Source organism: Dermacentor variabilis, chromosome 5, assembly GCF_050947875.1.
Source record: "Dermacentor variabilis isolate Ectoservices chromosome 5, ASM5094787v1, whole genome shotgun sequence".
Classification (NCBI taxonomy): Eukaryota; Metazoa; Arthropoda; class Arachnida; order Ixodida; family Ixodidae; genus Dermacentor; species Dermacentor variabilis.
Genome location: NC_134572.1, coordinates 12,448,689 through 12,464,571, shown reverse-complemented (window position 1 = coordinate 12,464,571; position 15,883 = coordinate 12,448,689). Strand labels below are relative to the sequence as shown.

At 46.2% G+C, this 15,883-nt stretch overlaps 1 protein-coding gene across 1 annotated transcript in view; it reads left to right on the top strand.

Moving 5' to 3' along the window:
• LOC142582253 (26S proteasome regulatory subunit 6B) overlaps positions 1–15,883 on the top strand; it is a 53,820-nt gene extending 37,937 nt beyond the window's left edge. The window contains exons 7-8 of the mRNA XM_075691729.1: positions 1,162–1,386; positions 15,689–15,883. Of these exons, the coding sequence (XP_075547844.1) occupies positions 1,162–1,386; positions 15,689–15,802 (339 nt within the window). The 3' untranslated portion in view covers positions 15,803–15,883. The remainder of the gene's footprint in view (positions 1–1,161; positions 1,387–15,688) is intronic.

The window sequence follows — 15,883 nt, the reverse complement described above, 5'->3', positions numbered from 1 at the left end:
ATTATTGCTTTCGGCACCCGCCGTATTGTGTTAATGCTCTGGTAAGGTGATACCAATGGGGGTTTGGAATTAGCTTTTGACTGTTCTCGCTTCTGACACTTTTAGTTTTAGTTCAGTAAAATGCACCTGTCTTTTTTTGTGCATTTAAACTTGTGTGCTGTATGTTCCACTTGTATGTGCGCTAGCGAGATGGTATTGCCATGTAGTTGTGACGGTGAAGAAAGCAGCAAAACTGGGAATGACGAAACTAATGTTTTATTGGGTGATGTTGTGCCCTCATAAACAGGCTACACTAAAAGAATGGTGACAGCAACGAACACAGTCGGTGATCGTCGAAAATATGATCAATGGGTCAAGCGTGTCAGCTTTTATACATGAGCCATTGAGCGTTCCAGAGTAATCGCTGGTGCCTACGTGTCTTCCAGAAAGTTCTACGCCATTCGCGTCGCGCATACATGCAATCAGATTACACAAGGTTTGGTGACAACAGACAGAACCATCGATAGCTTTCCAGAAACTTCCTACACATGCAGGCCTGTCCTCCGCTGAGCGATAACATTCGTTAGACCGTGAAAAGCACTCACCTATAGAAGATAAACAAGTTCACGTGTCAATATCGCAGTGTGTCGAAGCATGATGCAACATGCTGCTGCAACCGTAAAGTTTTCAACAAAGGGTCACTAGAGTGAACTTTAACACTGTGATAGCCCACCTGCTATCATTCCCATGGCAGGTGGGAAATGCACATGCATCTATTTCTCATTTTCATGTTTTTGGCATCAGGCATTCTTGTGGCATCATTTATTATGCTTTTCTTTAGGCTTTCCTACCCCTTGATATGCTTAAATGATGTCTTTAGACCTTGTCATGTTCATATTCTGCGGTATTTGCAATCACCTATCCATATGTTGTCAGTTTCAATAAAAATTTTGTTAGTTAGCGCTCGTCCTGCCTGCTTCTACTCTCTGTCCGTGTCACTTCGCGCTACAATCCAAGATCACGTTACCGTACCAACTCGCCCAACTTTCTATCCTTTTGCATTACGCTTTATCTTTCTAAATTTTAAAGCAATCATAATTTTCTAAACGCATAAAGGCAAAGACTCTCTGCACATGCATAATCATCACAAATTGTCGCATTTTTAATGCAACACTTGCGCAGGTGATAATGGCAACAAACCGTGCGGACACACTGGACCCTGCACTGCTCCGCCCAGGCCGTCTGGACCGCAAGATAGAGTTCCCACTACCAGATCGCCGGCAAAAGCGGCTCATCTTCTCCACCATTACAGGCCGCATGAACCTGAGTGATGAGCTTGATCTGGAGGACTATGTGGCACGGCCAGACCGAATCTCGGGCGCTGACATCAATGCCATATGCCAAGAGGTATGTGCTTGTAACGCCTTGCTCTGCAGCATACATGGCTGCCTTTCAAGGTGTTATTTTTCTAGCTTTGCAAATGCACTATGATGCATAGAGCTTCTCACAATGGTACTCCATTTTATACTTGACAAGCAACGCTATGAAAGCTACGCAATGATTGCAGTCGTAAAGGTCTCGTGTTTTACAGTGCAGTTTTAATCTTTTATGCTTTCTACAAAAATAACTACAGTCAATAACCGATTTTTCGGACCCTCTAGGGAATGTAAAAGCGTCCAAAAATTCAAGCAGTCCGAAAAAATGAATGCATGCAAAAAAACGCACCTTTTTTCTTCTCGGATCTAGAGGTAAAGCGTGAAGTACCAGGCTTCCGAAACCCTGCCAAAGCATCAGTGAAGTGGATATAAAAAGAGGTGTTGAAAAACTCTGCATGCAGCCGACTGCCGGTTTATTATGTACATGTGCATTGTTGGGCAGTTAGTGTTGTTGCTGCAGTGGCTTGAAGAACTTGTTGATTGTTGTTTGGACGGCGTTCTGGTTGCATGCAATCATATTCGCCTCGATCTGAGCAAGGGTCATGTCAGCACTGTACACCGATGAGAGTCAACAGTGCTCGTGTCAACTCGGCGCTTGTAGGCGACGCAGGCATTGGCTCCTCATTTTCAACATTGGAGTCTTCTGAATCCCCCACAACCAGCCGAACTCCTTTCTCACGTCAGCCTGCGATCGGCCGCTCATGACTTGCTTAATAATGGCGGCTTTCTTCTCCATCATTAATCGACGATACTGCTTTCCGCGCTTCGATGCCATCGGCGAGGAAGATGAAGATGGAGTGGGGGCCATCGAAGGCAAGCGAAATTCTCAAGTTGCGAAGAGTGGAGTTCGCTGACGAGCGTCGAAGCACCTAGGCATAGCGTCGCAGAGCACACTGGACACAACAGAACAACCACTCACCACGCTAGCCAAAACGTGGCCTGCGCAAACAAACGAAATGGCACCGCTCCGGAAACTCCGCCGGCGATGGATGTGCGGCGATGAACATAGCCAGTGTGGCCAGACCAAATCGGTGTGTGACGGCTAGATTCGGCTAGTTGTGGTTCAAAGCGGTGATATGCTTCGGCTGCAAGTTGATTTCCTTCGCAAGGGCGCTGCGAGAGGAGCCAAAGGACCTTCCGTCGCATCAAAAAGTCCGGAAAATTGAACGGGGAGTTCGAGCGTCTGAAACTTCAGATGTCCTTAACATTGATTCTATGGGGCTCATGGCGGTGCCGCGAAGACGTCCGAAATATCAGGCATGTCCGAAAATTCAGTCATTGACTGTACTTCAGTGTATGGCTATGTCAACTTATGTTTATGCTTATTTCTTGTGCAACTTTTTATGCCTCCAGCACATGACATAAAATGTTTTGGTCGCAAGCGCGACTGTAGCTGTGGCAACTGTGCTCGCAGAAGCATGCACTCTGCACATTCAAGGGTAGTACTACAGTCGAACCCGACTATATCGAACCCGTTTACATCGAATTATTCTATAGATCGAACAATTTCTGGACACGGTATAGTTACAATGAGTATATATAGCAAAAATTACGCTTACATCGAACAAAAAAAGCAGCGACTCCCGATAGATCGAACGTCAAGCAGCAGAAAGTGCCCCGGAAGTTGGCTTTCCCTCCCGGTGGCGGGAAAACCCGGCGGCGCGGCTCCATCCAACCGCTCTCCCTACCGTGACCGCCCTGCCTTGGACGAGCCGTCGACACCCCCCTGCACAAAATGATCCTGGCCCACCCGCAGCGCTTGCTCAGACAGCCAATCAGAGGCTCTTGTGCCCTCGTCGTGCAGGATGGCGGAAGTGCGAGTTGTCTCGCTGCTTTTCTGGTTCATTGTGTGTGCGCCTTGTAGGCCGCCTCCCACAGTGTTGCCGTGATGAAGCGGCAAAATTCGCGTTTTGTCGTGAATCTCGAAATCATAAATAGGATTGAATGTGATGAGAAGTCAGATGTCCCCGCAGCGTACATAATTCCGAGGAGCACTCAGCACGATCTTGAAGGGGGAGAGTACGGCTAAAGCAGCCAAACTCGCGACCCGGTGCCCGTGGCGCCCGACGCGTACGCAGGGCCGTGTGCGAGTGGTTCATCCGAAATTGCTTCAGCCGTGCCGACTTTTGCGTGCTCGGTGATGACTAAATCCTGATGAATGTGAAGAAGCCGTTGCCGATGTTTCCGAAGTTTGGAGCGAGCTGTCAGAATTTCCGGAAGCTGTTGACGAATCAACGGTGGACGAGTTTGTGATCGCAAATGATGGTGTCGCGACCACAGGAGAGCCCGAAAACGAAGACTACATTGCCGACATCGTACCGAGCGCAAGTGAAAGTGGGCACAATGAGGAAAGCAACGCCGCTCCTTGGCCCACATCCTCCGAAGTGATTGGTGCGCTCGCGCTAGTCGGTGCTTCTGCGCGAATGCGGAAGGTTGCGGCCTCAGCTGCTCCGACGCTGACCATGTGGAAAAGTGCGTGCGTCGCAGGCAGCGAAATTGCCCAAGCAGAAGAAAATGCAGGACTACGTCGTGCTAAACTAAGCTAGTTTCACCAATAAAATGATTTTATAAATGGTATGTGCTTTTATGACATCCAATTATTTAGCAGGCTTATATCGAATTATGCTCTATATCGAACTGATAGGCGTTTTTTTGCGAGTTCGATATAGCCGGGTTTGACTGTACATCAAAACCTTAATTTGGACATCATAGAACTGCAAAAAGCTTCCAAATTGACTGGACATCGAATTATCCATCATATTATGAGAACAAACAAGTGCTTACTACACCAACATGCTTTAATTTACTGAATAAATCTGCACATGCCGTTTCTATTTTGCACAAGAACAGTGTGAAAGTAGCAGTTCTTATCACCTTGCAACTGATAAGAGCTTGCGGTGCAGCCACGATATAAGACCTGCATCTTTATCCGATATGGGCTTTTCACTACTCTGCGCACATCCCCATTATTTCTTTTGCCACGTAAGTTGCTTGGCAACGGATTGTCCATCCATTGCAATCTAGCTGGCAGGCTTAATGCCAGTGTTCAAGCCGCGGTAGAATTGCTCATCATCCTCAAAAGCTTCCTTCGTGTTTGTGACATTGTACGTGCATTGTACCAAGTCAAAACGAAACTACTGCTCGCTGCAACTGCTGTAGACGAAACTATTGACACAATCATAGATGGCGACCATGCTATTCATAAGGCACGTGGCCAACACAATTCTAGTTAGAAAGAAACTGTTATTTGCCTCAGTTGCTGTAGATAAAACTGTGGTTCCTACCAACGTAATCATAAATGGCACATGGCCAACGCGTTAGTGGCCGCAAACACAAAAATAAAGGCTATGAAGGCATAAATATACAAAGATTTCTTGCATTCCTCTCATTCCCGTATGGTTCCCACTGATGACTATGGCGATGCGGACTCCACCGCTTCATTTCGGTTGTATTCTAGCACCAATTTTGCACTTTTGTGTTGCATATTTGCGGTGCTCTGTACTCAACTCACTTCAAGTGTTGTCCAAATTAGCTGACGTGCAGCCGTGTATGTATTCATGAGAGTTCGAGGCCATTAAATAATGCACATGCTTGCCGGGACGAATCCAGATTATCTGATTTCCCAGATGAATGAGGTTTTACCATGGATAGGTTCAGATCTGTGATGCTCTCTATGTAATAAGTACATCACATTTTGCGACAAAAAAGTATGAGACTTAATCTTATATTGAATTTCATGACGCATACCTATGAAGCATAGACGAATTATAAAATAAGTCGTTAGAGTTGCAAACTTCCATATAAGTGGTACTGCACGATAACTAAAAAAATCTGGAGGATGCTTAAGCTTCGCCTTTAACAGCAGAACGCAATAGCATTCAAAGATCCCTGACTGCTTCTCATGCTTCCCTGCAACTGGAGCATATGTAACCGTAATGTTTACCAGGAAACACCAGCCGCGAACGCCATACGAAGGCACACTTTGTGGTAGCAACAGTCGACTCCCGATAATTCGAAGCCGCTTAATTGGAATTTTCGGTTAATTAGAAGTGAAGTGCTGGTCCCGTCAGTTTTGCATGTAATCCTATAGAAGAAATCGCTCGATAATTCGAAGTCCTCATTCAGTAAATTGGAAGTTAATTTTCAGCTGGGATCCTCGAGGTGACCGTCATTCTTTGGTAGAATGTGCAATTTTTCAAGTGTTGCCACAGTTCCGTGCTCCGCGTTGGTGTCATCGCCACCGCAGCCGCCCGCAACGCCATCCTTTTTGGAGCGGCGCGATTATTCATTGCTACGGCTGCCGTGGCCTCCGCGATCAACTCCGGCGGGAGTACGGGATCAAGCCGAACACGCTCTCTAACTACATCAAAAACAAGCGGACAATAATGGATGCATTTGAGAACGACAAGTTCAAGACTTCTCGGAAGCGAATGCGCACCGGCGCTTACCCAGAGTTGGCGAAGGCTCTGCTGGTTTGGATTAGGGAGGCCAGGAGCAACAAACGCCTCTCAGCGGAGACATAGTTGTGATGAAAGCCCGAGCGCTTGCAGCAATGTTGGGGATCGATGACTTCGTTTCGTCAGATGGATGGCTGACGCGCTTTAAATATCGCCATGACCTGGTTTTCAAGAGCGTGTGTGGTGAAAAGGCGTCCATTAACCAGGAAACATGCGCCACGTGGAAGGACGGAAAGCTGCGTGACTATCTCGCCGAATACAGACCGGAAGACATCTTCAATGCAGATGAGACTGCACTCTTCTATCGGCTTCTACCAGAGAAGACCCTGACATTCAAGGACGACAATTGTGCTGGGGGCAAACGCAGCAAAGAGAGAGTGTCGGTGCTGATCGCGGCAAACATGACTGGCACGGAACGATGTCGGTTACTTGTGATCGGGAAAGCCGCGAAGCCGAGATGTTTTAAAGGCGTGAAAACGCTGCCTGTGGACTATGAGGCGAACAAAAAAGCGTGGATGATGGCCGAAATCTTCAAGAGCTGGATAAGCAAATTGGACCGCAAGTTTGCTATTTCGAACCGCAAGGTGTTGTTCCTTGTCGATCACTGCAGTGCTCACGTGAATGTGCCAGCCTTGAGTGCAATACGCCTCGCATTTTTGCCTGCAAACACAACGGCTGTTTTGCAGCCAATGGACCAAAGCATCATCAAGAATGTTAAAGTCCTGTACAGGCGGCACCTCCTCAAACACATGATTTTGTGTATGGATAGCTCCACAAAGTACGAGGTGAGCCTGCTTAGTGCCATCCACATGTTGGCGCGAGCATGGGATCGTGTGAAGCAAGAAACAATCGCAAACTGCTTCAGGGCTTGTGGTTTTGTGGCAGCTTCTTCGGAGGATGCCTCTGAAATTTCAGCTGAGGAAGCGTCAACAAGCGAGCTTGACGGCACTGATTTTGGTGATGCTCTCGGGGACGTCAATTTTGAAGATTACGTCGCCGTAGACAAGGCGTCGAGACGTGCGGTGCGCTGACGGATAGTGAAATTGTAGAGATTATTCGGCCCCAGGAAGCGACCCAGGAAAGCGACGATGACGTTGAAGGCGAGCCGCAACCTAAGGCTGCCGATGTAGCTGTGGGCCTTGCTCTTGTGGAGCGCTTCTTTGCCGCTGAAGGTAACGCGGAAGAAGCGTTCCGCCACATCTACAGCCTGCAGAACTTGCTTTTAGCAGCGCGATTCGGCAAGAAGAAGCAAAGCAAGATGACTGACTATTTTTCTTAGAGAAAATACTCGATTTCGCCACAAATAAAGTGCTGTTTTTTGTGTTTTGTGCTTAATTGGAAGTTCGTTTAATTCGAAGTTTTTTGCGGTCCCCGTGAACTTCGTATTAACGGGAGTCGACTGTATAGTAGTTTACGATTGTTCCGCATATTTTAGCTTGAGAAATTAAATTAATTCACTAAATTCCTTGCGTCACATAGATGGCCTGGGTATAGGTGGTTTGAAAACCTTTTTGCTGAAATGATGTCTGACGGTGAACGCCGAAGCCGAATTTTCTGCGACACGGGCTCCTTAACGCTATCACATTAAAAAATTTTACACGAACTGTGCATGTGCAAAACATGTAGGCCTAGCAGCCACCTGAGTCCGGTAATCGGAGCATGCGACTGGGATGTGCCCTCACTTTTGTTATTGGGGTGGTTCCTCCATTCTCCAAGTGCTATACAGCCGCTGAGAAGCACTTCGGTGACTCTGCGTCAAACCGCAACTTTGTCCACTGACTCCTGACGAGACAGCGCTGGTTAGGCATAGCTGGCAGGAGTGCCAGGCGGCATGCCATTAGAAGTTTGCGCTGGATATATGCTCATATCTGTAAGCGAATAGACTTTGATCTGGCACATCATCATGTGCACAGGCTACACTACCAGCAGGATCAGTGAAAACACATGTGAACACTGTTCCAAACTTATGAATTTGTGAAACACTGGCAGCGTTGCGTAGTGAAAGTTGCACACACAATATGTGCACCTTACAATGATGTGCGAAATGTATTTGTGGTCTTGATTGATTTCTCCTGTAGTCATAGCTCATTTCTGAGTTAAATGTAAGGGGCACTATATTTAGAATTGAAAATACAAAGATTAAAGGGACGCTAAAGAACAACATTGAATAGGTTTAGGCTGTTAAAGTACATATTTGATCAATACTTCATGAAAAGGGTTGTTTACTAGTGGAGAAAATGAAGTCCAAATTTCCTTCTTTTTTTTTAATTGCACCAAAACATTATCGCTAGTACGCCAGAGTGTTGTCCCAAATTTTTGAAATATATATCCTCGTAATTGGGCAGCACAGAAAATCTTCTCGAACTTTATTAGGTTGATTCTCTGGTTTCTCTAGAATTCAATGTACTACTAGTGCTTCTTCACTGATAAACAGTAAACTATAACCGAGTAGACAGTGTTCAAATTTGTGATGTAGCAGCGAGGTAGTGCAAAAACTTCAGGATGGCATTGCCATCTGCTTTTTGCTTTTAAACACCTTCTGGTTTGCCATGACTCGTCTTGCGCTAGTTGTGGCTGCTTCGTTATTGCAGAAGTGTGATTTACTAATATAGCTCTGGTTAATACTAGTTCTTTTTAGTGTCCCTTTAACCCTCTGAGGGTCGATTTTTTTGCCATATGCAACCGCCCAGGGTCGATTTTTTTTATTGCAGATTCCAATTCTTCTGATGGACCTATTAACAAAAAAATTACTGTAATTTTTCTAGAGTGACCGTAAAGTGAGAAAAAAAAATTTTGTGTTGGTATATATGTACTGTTTATTCATGAATAAAAACAATAAAAAAAGGAAATCAACTTGTAAGAATAGAAGTTTTGATGCATTGTTATACACATAGTTCAAGGCTTAGAAAATGCGCACACAAGAATATTTCACAACTCTCAAATGTTCCCGCTGTTACACTAATATTTTTATTTACGTCCATAGCGTAATTGAACTGCGTAGGTGAGCGCACTCTAGAAAACTGTTTGGTTGGGTGCCCGTCAAAAAAGCAAAACGTGTGACAAACTTCTGCTAATCATCTTATCGCCAACCAGAGGCAATTAGTTTCCGTGCGTCTCCAAAAAAGAAAAGAAATAGCAACGCATGCACGGCGGCATCCTTCCTATGCGCACCCCTGTGAGCATTAAACGAGCGAGAAAGAGGCGGTCGCCCTTTCAGCGATTAGTAATGATATAGCCATCAGTTATGTGAGTGCAAGAAGCCGAAATCGCCCATGGAACAAAACCCAAACCACCGCCCACCTGTGCACCAACATGCGAGCGTTAGTATATAGACGCGCCGGAGCAAGCTAGTTCTAAAACAAACCATGCAACGAAAACCGAGAAAGGGAGGCGCGACAATAAAAACGGAAGACACTTTGTCGAGACTAAAGTGTGAAACGGTGGAAGCCTGACACCATTGCCAATAGGGATTTGTTGCATCGAAAACACCACGGAGGCACACAACTCGTACACTGTTATGTGAATGTTTGTTTGTTTATTAAATGCCTGCAACGTCGTTCTGGATGAAGTGTTTGTTAAAGTAGTTTGTGGTCGCCTGGAACTGTTGCAGCGCCGTTTGTGGATCAGGAGGAGACTCGTTTTTCATGGCGGTGTCAAGCTGTACCGTAGTTGGCCATCGTCATCATCCACTTCGCTCGATTGACTTGTACTTGCTCGGCTTGCCGCAGCAAGATGGCGGTCATGGCGCTTCCGAGCTTCATTTGCCTTGGTGCCCAGAGATGCAACGAGTCACTGCAAGCGCATTGCCTCTCATGCATTGGCCCGTTGCATCCCTGGACTCTGGTGTCAAACGCGCCTCGCTGCACTGATGCATGCGACGTATATGCTCAGCCTCTCTTGAGCGCCGCTTGCTTTCAGTGGCTGCCGCACGTCGCTTGTTCGAAGACACTGGTTTGGCGAGATGAGGCATCCTTCCCACACGATACCGCAAAGTGAACTGCCGCCACCGCTGCTGCCACACCACACCCAAGCAGACAATCGCCATGCAACAGTGACGTCAGGCACACAGCGCCCAATTGGGAGGCCACCTCAAGCGCCTGACGACATTGATGTCAGGGCGCACCGTCGTACACACGGCCGCCACGCGTGCCGATGTGATGAGTCATTCTGCGCGGCGCCAAACCACCCCGACACCCGCACTTGACCACAGTGACGTCACGCACGCGAGCCAATCGGGAGGCACACACCTGTGCCTAGCGACAGTGACGTCACGACACACAGGAGTCCAATCAGGAGGCTGGACAGCTGTTAGTGTCTGCTAACGGCAGATGACCTTGACAGTGATCCATTAAAGGCTTCCACCTTGAAATTCCCTGTATTCCCACATAGTGACAGCACATGCCAGAAAAGAAAAAGTTAGGAAATGGGTGCGCTTTTTAAACATACAAAGGGCGCCGTAAATACACGGCATCGACCATTTTGGCTTGTTCGCGGCGCCGTCTGTTTACGTCATTGACCCTCAAGGGTTTAAGAGGAAACCTCAAATTTGGGGCTAACTCCGGATTCAAACGCACACGAGACACAGGAATGCTCTCACTATACATCTTCTTGAACTACTTGTTGCATGAGAAAGAAAGCTAAGTTATACTGACTTATGGAAGTAGGATATTGGTTTGCTGAATACTGAGCAAAACAGTTTCTCCATTCTCAAATATTCATATAGGAGTGGCCTAAATTTAGATTTAGAAGCGCCCTTACAGGTCTGAACAAAATTTGCATCAAGCTATCTCTTGGGCACTCTGGATGCGCGCCATAGCTCAGGTGCCGACATCTTGTGAAATACTATAGTCTTTAAAGAGCCTCTTACCAGACCGCATAGGAAATTTTGGTTATATACTGGAAGTTGTTACATGCCCAGTATAGAGCGTTCTACCGCAAGAATTTTTCGAATGAGTTCATTAATAGCAGAAATAAAAATATTTGAAATGCTGCGAACCCATGATTTGAGGAGGCGAGCATCACCGCCAACATGGAAACTCTCTCTCCATGTGCCCTGTCTAGCCTTCACAAGCGGAATTCCTTCCTTGCATATTCCTATGCAGGAGCCAGAGGACCGCGTTCATGGACCCCGGCTTTTCTTCTTCTTCTCCCTCTCTCTCTCGCCTTTTTTGCTGAGTGGTGCACTTCCAGCGACGGTCTTGCGTGCAAGCTGTTGCATTTGTTTTGTTTTGCGCAGCGGACGGTTTTGCATGCTCTGCACGAGAACACCTGATTATCAGTATAAGTCAGTGTCACAATCATGAACACTGAGGCAGGCACGAGAGAATGAAAGAGCATGATCGCATGATACGGTTTCATTCTCTGTGTGCTCGACTATAAGGCGTGGGAAGAAGTAGACAAATTGGAAGTACATCACTCTTGCTACGGTGCAAAGTAAAACTTTAATTAATCTATTGAAGCAACATATTAAACAAATAAGTGATGTTGCCTTGAATAATTCTCCAAGTCATGTGTCACTATGAGTGACGTCGCACTTGTGCACATAGGCGCACTTGTGCTATTGACGACTACAGTAAAACCTCGTTAAACCGTACCCGCTTAAACAGTAGTTTCGTTTTAAAAGTAGTAAAGTCAAATCCCCGACTCAGCGGCCATTGAACATAATGTGTTTCGTGTCCGCATAAACCGTACCAGCTTACTGCGTACGCATCGGTTAAAACGTAGCGTTCCAACTTTTCGTCGCGCAAACGCGGCGCTGCGCCGTCTCCATCGGGCGGCCCGGCAGAACAACACGCCTCAGAGATCGGAACAACGGCCTCCAAGCGCCCTGTGCGTATGCGCGTGAAGCCACATCAACATCAACATCATTTCGACGCGGTGCCAGAGAGCGTTATGGCGTCGTGCAAGCGAGAACTCGCGTCGTTCCGAAGCTTGGATAAAAAAAGACGCCGGGTGCTCAGCATAGGAGAAAAATTAGACATCGTCCGTGCTATCGAACGTGACACGAAGAAGTCGGCGCTGGCACGCAACAGGGATCTGCTGTTGACTACAGTGTGTGGCATTTGGAATGCGAAGAAGTTGCTCGGCAACGCTGCTGCGACCGCGAAGATATGTCGGCTACGAGGTTCGACTTTTCGCCATCGTTGCCTCTGTTGTTGCCGAAGTGTCGACTAGCGACAGTGACGAAGACGACACGGAAAGCGATAGCACGGGCGATTCAGGCCCGACAGTAGCATAAGCTGCGCGTTGCGTCAGCCTCATGAATGCAATCGTCGCGACGACAATCGTCGCAACGTAACTCTATTCCAAATGAAAATTATTCCAAACTCCGGCACCCGTAATGAAAAAGGCGCCCCCGGGACTTCTGCAGCACTACTGCGCACGTGCACGGTGAATACGTAACGCCAACGAGGAATCTGCCATGCGAGTGTTTGCCGAGAAGAGGGGGCTGGCTGAAAAGCTGGCACGCAGCTTCAGTAAGTTTGAGGCCGCTGTCGTCGGCGTGCTAGGCCGCCGCGGCATCAAACGAAAATAACGCTTTTGTCGCGCGAAGTGAATAAATACTGCATGTTTTTTCCCCTTTCATCGCACTTTCTCTGAGTTCCGTTTTCGACAGGTAAGTGGGCGAACTCATGCTATTCGGTTAAACAGTACTACCGTTTAGTACGTACCTTTCCCGAGCTCCGGCCAACTACGGTTTAACGAGGTTTCACTGTACTAACCACGAGGAAAAAGGAAAGAGGCATTCCGTTTGAAATTTAAGCTCTTTCTGGCGGTGCATAGGGGTGTAGTACTTGCAGACACTACCGTTAGTGCGCATTGTATGCACTGCGCTTGTCAGCTCAAAATGGCCAGACCTGGTGAGGGACCCTTTAAAGGATGTGTAGAAGACACATTGCCATGAGTGGCTGCATTTAATGTATCATAAGAAGCCAACAAACATTGACACCAAGGACAACATAGGGGAAATTACTTGTGCTTAATAAATGAAATAAAGAAACGAAGAATTAATGGAAAATAAAGTGGATGAAAAAACAACTTGCCGCAGGTGGGAACCGAACCCGCAACCTTCGCATTTCGCGTGCGATGCTCTACCAATTGAGCTACCGCGGCGCTGTTTTCCCATCCACTTTCTTGGGTATTTATGTGTCCTAGTAGAACCCTGGGAGTGTTAGCCAGCGCCACCACACACAGACCTTGGCGGCGGACGTGGGACGTCCTTTTGTGGGTTCGGTTCCCACCTGCGGCAAGTTGTTTTTTCATCCACTTTATTTTCCATTAATTCTTCGTTTCTTTATTTCATTTATTAAGCACAAGTAATTTCCCCTATGTTGTCCTTGGTGTCAATGTTTGTTGGCTTCTTATGATATGACTAATAAAATCGGGACCCTCGGTTAACCCCCTTTCCTCTCGTTTATTACATAACGAGGGTCTCGAATCCGGCTACATTGATGCCTTCAGGTAGCATATGTGGGTTTATTGACCAGTTGCCTTCACCCAAAAAGATCACGTTCTCGTGACGCCTGCGGCAAAAAAGGACGTCCCACGTCCGCCGCCAAGGTCTGTGTGTGGTGGCGCTGGCTAACACTCCCAGGGTTCTACTAGGACACATAAATACCCAAGAAAGTGGATGGGAAAACAGTGCCGCGGTAGCTCAATTGGTAGAGCATCGCACACGAAATGCGAAGGTTGTGGGTTCGGTTCCCACCTGCGGCAAGTTGTTTTTTCATCCACTTTATTTTCCATTAATTCTTCGTTTCTTTATTTCATTTATTAAGCACAAGTAATTTCTGCATTTAATGTATGTACTGTTTTGAAGGTTTCTGCAGTAGCATAGCCTTCACAATTTTTTTCTGCATTCTTTTTGCCAACAAGAGTCGTGTGGTGCAAGAACCTGTTAAATTCATTGCCGTCTTGAGATATGCGACTGCGCTAGTGCTCTGTTTCCAGCATATGCCTTGTCTAACATTACCGCTGACAACATGAGAAGCAGCTCTATGGGCTGCTCAGTCTAGTGTTAGTTTGAATAAGTTTTTTTAGATATACCGTATTTACTTGCATAATGATCGCACTCACGTAATGATCGCAGCCCAGAATTTTGTCGTCAAAATTAGATTTCTTTCCTTTCCCGTGTAATGATCCCACCCCGAAATTGCCACAGTGATATCTCATGTGTCAAGTCTAGCTAATGATCATCATACTTACCATCTGTCGAATGCTACGCGAACAACTCTTCAATACATACCAAGCGGTCTGCACACGCCAAACATTCTTAAGCAGATGCCTCATTTCATTCCTTTCATCACTTTCCGCACTTCCATGAAAAAACAAACAAACCTACAGTGAAACTTGCCGTGCCTTTATTATTTGTAGGCTTTATAATGGTTGTGGTCAACAACAACAAAACAGGCGCTTTTCAATTCTCGTCTGCACTCGTGGGCACGCAACAAATCGCAAGCGGCAACGATAGTAGCCACGTTTACACTGATACGTTAGAAGTGCACCCTATTCATACGCTGACACTTGTGCAACACAGCTAAGATATTCGCCCACCCATAGCGGAAGCGTGCTGTATTAAGATAGTAGTGAAGACAAATTACACAGTTTCCGCAGCGTGCCTGCCATGTGTTTCTGTCACTGGCAGCTAAGCGCGCCCATCTCCGTTTCTGTCCCATCAAAGTGGTCATGGCTATGTTATTGCCGCAAACTTGCCAATAGTAACGATATTATTCATTACTGATACGGAAAAAACTGTTTCAATGCGCGTAATCTACTCACAAAAGAAGAAAAATTGCGCTCGGCGTGTTTGAATTGCTCCGCCGGCCGCCATTTTTGTTTTGGCGTCCCGCACTGTTACAGCTGCAGCCACCTATTTGTTGACCTGTTGTCATCCCGCAGCAAATGCGGCATGAAAAAAAAATGTTTTCTTTTTGCGGGAAATTTAACCCGCGTAATGATCACACCCCTGAATTTGCGTCAATTTTTTTTACAAAAAAGTGCGATCATTATGCGAGTAAATACAGTATATTTGCACTTGTTTGAAGTGCCTTACGTGTCACATGTGCTTCAGGGATGTGTAATCACGCAGTTTTACTTGCGATAGAAAGTTATACATAATTCATGTATGGACTGGTTTAAGTCATCTTGTCTGAAGCCTCTTGTACATCCAATCACACACACACGCACATAAACAAACAAAACGCAGATAAAGACTCCCAGGTGTGCACTGAAGTCTTGGAGGCAACAGCTGCATTTACTAAGTGAATGATAGAGGGTGTCATAGTATTACACTTCAGCGAAAACAGAGGCCCCATCAAGTCATGTTGTTGCTTCTGCAGGTTCATGAACTTGCACCTGAAGTGCAATGACTGTTGAGCAAGGGTATGCAAATCAGTGACGCCATGTGCAAGAGCAGCCTGAATATTGCACATTGTTTGCAAATGCTGCTGAAAATTCTTAAAGTTGTAGTTTTATGTAAAAAGTTCATTCATGGGCTGATTGGTTATGTTGTTTTTGAAGACTGAGTTTGTGTAGCGCAAATACTAGACGGGACATAATAAAATATAGAAATGATGTAGACAGCACCTGTCCTTTCTTTTTTTTCTCTTCCTTTACGTCCTGCACAAATGATGCAAAGTGCACTATTTTTATTATTATTTTGGTGTTTATTTACAATTTGAACTGTCTTGCACATGACTGGAGGTGCAGAAGAATCTAAACTTCTCTGACATGCTGAAAAATATATTACTGGACTTCTCGTTTGAGTATGTTTTCTATGCCTTGTAATCTTGCCATTTGCATGTTGCGCTTTTGCAGGCTGGCATGCACGCTGTGCGAGAGAATCGGTATGTGGTGCTGGCCAAGGACTTTGAGAAGGGCTACAAGAACAACATCAAAAAGGACGAGTCCGAGCATGAGTTTTACAAGTAATGGACGATGTGAGTGTGCAGCGGGAAGTGTTACATTAAAACGAATGAGTGGAAACAACCCACAAAGGCAATGGCTCTTGAA